Source organism: Helianthus annuus, chromosome 16, assembly GCF_002127325.2.
Source record: "Helianthus annuus cultivar XRQ/B chromosome 16, HanXRQr2.0-SUNRISE, whole genome shotgun sequence".
Taxonomy (NCBI): Eukaryota; Viridiplantae; Streptophyta; class Magnoliopsida; order Asterales; family Asteraceae; genus Helianthus; species Helianthus annuus.
Genome location: NC_035448.2, coordinates 56,662,741 through 56,667,810, shown reverse-complemented (window position 1 = coordinate 56,667,810; position 5,070 = coordinate 56,662,741). Strand labels below are relative to the sequence as shown.

The window sequence follows — 5,070 nt, the reverse complement described above, 5'->3', positions numbered from 1 at the left end:
TATCCAAACCTTGTTGGGAGTTTTCCATTTCATATTCTAGTGGACCCTTATCTTAGGATAAGTACCAACCACATTAGGGTACGATGTTATCAAGTTAGAGGTGAAACTCGCATCTTGTTAACTAGTCCCATTCCTTGATTTTCGATCTCGCCAAAGTTTTGATTTTCCCAATCGATTAAGGACGTGTAGTAACTGGAAGGACAAATATCGTTAGTCGCTCCTCGATGAGAGTATTTGTCTATTAGGCCAAAGCACGTCTCCTTAATTCGAAAAGGATTTCGATTCACTTTGGAATAGTCTTATGTTACGTTCCGTGACAATCCATATTTTTATGATAAATATCTTTTTATGTTATCTCAATTATCATGTGATTTACATTTGAGCGTTATCTTCATTTCAAGTTTGGGAACACGAATCACGTTATTATCGCAATCTAAAACAATTAATAATTACTCCATCGTGAACAAACTAAATTTATCTTGCTTTCATCATACATGATATTCTATGTGTAACATCATGTTATTCTATGTGCAATGCTATGTTATTCTATGTGAAACTATTTGACAAATTATGTGAAAAACAATGTGCTATGTGATGCATACATGAAATCAATTTTTCCTAAACAAAAACATTATGATTAAAAGTCTCATCCATTTCTTGTTTTGAATTTCTGGATGTCGTCATCTCGTCAGTTCTCTCACTCTCCCAGAAAATCCAAGGCTAACTCCAAAAAGAAAATGCTGACATTCATGGCAAATCAGATTGCCAGAATCGTGCCAAAGATAGTGTCTGAGATTCAAGCCTCCAGCACTCCCAATCATTCTGGCGATTCTCACGTAGTACAGCCTAAACCAGTCTCGTTCAACTACAAACACTTCACTGCCTGTAACCCCAAAACTTTCACTGGGAAGGATGGTGTGACAGCTATGTTGGAATGGTTTGACGGCATAGAGGTCACATTCATAAATAGTGAATGCCCAGAGGAACTCAAGGTTCGAAGTGCCACTGGTGTCTTCCAAGCCAGGGCACTAGACTGGTGGACTAACGAGAGAAACATTCGATCCAATGAACTAGCCTACGCGTTGTCTTGGGAAGAACTCAAACAGCTTATGATGGAGGAATTCTGCCCTCCTCATGAGCAGCAGAAGTTAGAAGAAGAGTTCTGGACTCTCAAACAAATTGGAGATGAAAACCTTGCATACACTACCCGGTTCAAGCAGTTGTGTTTTATCGTGCCTCATTTGGTGTTGACCACAGAACGCACCATTCGGAAATATATTAATGGGTTGCCTCCTACGATGCGTGATACCATCGAAGCAGCCAAACTTGACAACATCGAGGCTGTCTATCGTCTAGCAGCTAGCCTAAACAACAATCGCGTTCGCGATAAACAAGTTGCAACCTCCACCAAGATGGCCAACCAGATTACCACTGACACTGAAGCCCAAGCAAGTGGCAGCGAAGGCAGGAAACGAAAGTTCCAACACCAAGAGTCAGTCAACAAAGTACGCGCATGCTACAAGTGTGGAGACACTACACACCTTCGCCCACAATGTCCTCTATGGAATCAAGAACGACAGCAAACCCAAGACGACAACGAAGTCACTGATGGTACGCTTTTTCTTTAACAACCCTATTACCTCGATACTCACGTAAGGATTTGTATTTGTTAAATTTGAATCTATGTTAAACTGTACTCACTCGAAACTCCTCAAGTCATTCCTAGTCAAAATTTCTGATGGCAAGTCCATCACTGTTGATTTTACGTTTCTCGTTATTACTTCCTCGCACTCAACATCCGTGTTGTGACCATTACTTTACTCTTCGTTCAGCCCTTTCTCTTTAAGATTTCGAGGACGAAATCTCCTAAAGTAGGGGAGACTGTGACACCTCGTATTTTCAATCTTTCCATTTTTGGCAAGTCTACTTGTACTTTCTATTTTTGTAAGTTGTACCTTTGTGGTATCTGGTTTTATTCCCAAATTGTACTCGAGACTTGAAATCATAATGAAAGTGCATTATTTTATTCATATTTGTGTTTGAATACTATGTATTGTCAAAACAATTAAAAACATGATAAACTATGTTAAAAACGTAAAAACAGTGAAATTACATCTTAATCCCAGCTCTCAAATTCATCATTGCCAAGAGATTACCCTAAACCGTACAAAAATCGGGAATTTATACGTTAATTCGGTAAAAATATCTAAACTTGGGTTAAATTAATTTTATATTATTTCATTAATATTTTAAATAAGTAAATTAATAATTAAAATTAAATAAATAAATATATTAAATTGAATTTTTAATGATTTTGTTAGTTTTTGTTAGTTAAACTAACTCAGTTAGTGAAAACCCAGTTAAATCAGCTAACTGGGTTAATTTTATCAAAGGCCAGCACTAACTGAGTTAGTAAACTCAGTTAGTGACTAACCCAGTTAGTCAGACTAACTGTTAGTAAAAAAAAGGGGGTTGAACCGCGCGGAACAAGGATCGAACTCGGGACCTCTCGCTTAACAAACAAACGACTAACCACTCGGCCGGGCATGCCACATCCGGCATATATCGAAACCAAATTATATTTAACCGCTAATTAAATGCTTCGAATTTAAACCAGTTAACCGCCAACCTGTTCGTCTTCTTCGACCTTTGAATGGGTTACCGGAAAACTCGAGACCCTCCATTATTTGTAACCGAAACCTGCATTTCCTTTATAAACTGACCGACCCTCAACATCACATCTTTGGCCTTTCACACCCGATCACCGAAGTAAACCGAAACCACCACCTTCGTCGCCGGAATCCTGCACCACCGCCGGAACTTTCGACCACCACCTCGTCGCCGTCTGCCGCCGTCTGCAACCGGCCCGGTGACCCCGTCCGGTACCGATTTCGTTTCCGTTTTCCGATTTCTTTATGTTACAGTTCTGTAATATTATTATTATTATTATTATTATTACGTTTACTATTATTATTATTATTATTACCATTATTATTATTATTAATATTATTATTATTAGATATTAATATTATCAGAAATATTATTAAACAGATTTATTTCTAAAATCTGAAATTTTATAACAGAATTATTATTTCTGTTTTTTTATATATATAATCAGAATTTTTACAAAATAAATCAGATTTATTTTTTTTTTTTTAAATTTGCAGAATTATTATTTAAATTATTGTTTAAAATCTAAATTGTTATTCTTTATTTAATCAGATTTACTATTTTATTCAGAATTATTATAATAATCAGATTATTTTAGATTTTCAGAATTTTTATATAAAATCAGAATTAATTAACAGAATTATTATTTTACTATTTAAATCCGAATTATTAATCAGATTTATTATTTTATATAATCAGATTTATTATTTTATTTTATCTAAATCAAAATTATTATATAATAAACAGATTTACTATTTTATTTAGATTAGAATTATTATTTTAATCAGATTTATTATTTTAAAACAGAATTATTAATTTATAATATTTATTTATATATATCAGAATTATTATTTTTAAGTGCTTAATAATCAGGAATTATTATTTATATAATCCAAAATTTTAGTAATAATATTTATAATATGTTGGTAAAATCAGAAATATTATTTTAATATTATATACAAATCAGTATTATTATATTCACTTATTTATAAAATAAATTGACATTTATTTCATTAAATACAAGATATAAAAATAAGACATATTATTATTTCACTTTAGAAATGTTAATATTATTTTTATAAATGCCTTGTTATTTAAATAATCTCTAAATTCCCAATATTTGTCAATCCTCAAAATTAATAGGGTAAATCTCTTGTGCACATTCTCTTGGGACAATTCCTTGATTCTTAATCTTTTCCAAGAAAAACGCAACGCACTCTAAGGTGAGTATACATGACCCATTTTCTATTTTATCATATTTTGGGTGCTGAATGCATTTCTATATCAAACACACTATGTTAAACATTTTTGCACCCTCAATCCACATTTCATGTGAATCTATTTGACTCATGTTAATCACGTTATGCTACTGTTAAACATTTATGACTGTGTGTTCATTAACTTTGTAAGCCTCCCCTAACAATGGCAGCGCTGTAGGTTGAGAAACGCCCCTCCCATAATATTATGGGTATTGTTAGGTTTATTCTATGTTACTCATTTACCACCCTTCTAGGGTTAGGCTATGTTAATTGCGTTAAACTTTGGTTTGAACACATAGATATCATCGTTACGAGTATAACTGTTAATATGAAATCATGTAGTCACGTGGATTTGAGCATGTTAAACTATTTCAAACATATTATACTATATTCAAACTTGTATACTCGCCAACATGTTTTGTTGACTTTATTTTAAATGCATACTGCAGGATGAGGAAGTCAAGATTTGAAGAAATGAATAGGATGGCCTAGAAACCCACTTATGAAATAAACTATGTTTAATGTTTGTTATTTCCTTTTATGACAATGTATGAAACTTTGCAATTTTAATAAATGAAATTTAATTATATTGTCACATGTAGTGTTATGATGTTTTGAGCAATTTGTTCGTCTCATCCCGATGTTTCCGCCATCGGTTGGGGTGTGACACTCACTCATTTCATATCTGATTCACTCGATTCTTTTTCCTACTTCTTTGTATTGATCTTAGCTACGTTTCCATTGGTTTTCCATGGAAAACCAGGCCCTGGAATGTCACACCCCGACCGCGTTAAAACAACAAACCGTGGCGGAAACGTCGGGGAGTGTCGTAACAGAATCATTATTTCATAACACATGAAATTTAAAGTTTGGTTTCATTAATTAAAATGTTTACATTGTCTAGGAATCATTGTTTCATAACACATGAAATTTAAACCAGCGGCGTATCCACCATGCTTTTTTCATATTACACACGCCTCGTTATTTAAATCACTTACCAAATAAACCACCAAAAATGTCTTGTCCATCCAATGTCAAATGTTATGCACAAACAATGTATAATGTCACAATGTTAGGTATAAACTATGCCTTCTATAATCAAATGTCAGATAACAACCAATCTCTTGTATGGTGAATAAAA

General features: G+C 33.5%; 1 protein-coding gene across 1 annotated transcript; it reads left to right on the top strand.

Moving 5' to 3' along the window:
- Window positions 1-674: 674 nt before the first annotated feature.
- LOC110932207 lies at window positions 675-1,628 on the top strand. The gene has a single exon (XM_022175560.1). It carries the CDS (start codon window positions 675-677, stop codon window positions 1,626-1,628), a length of 954 nt encoding a protein of 317 aa, XP_022031252.1.
- The last annotated feature ends 3,442 nt before the right edge of the window (window positions 1,629-5,070 follow it).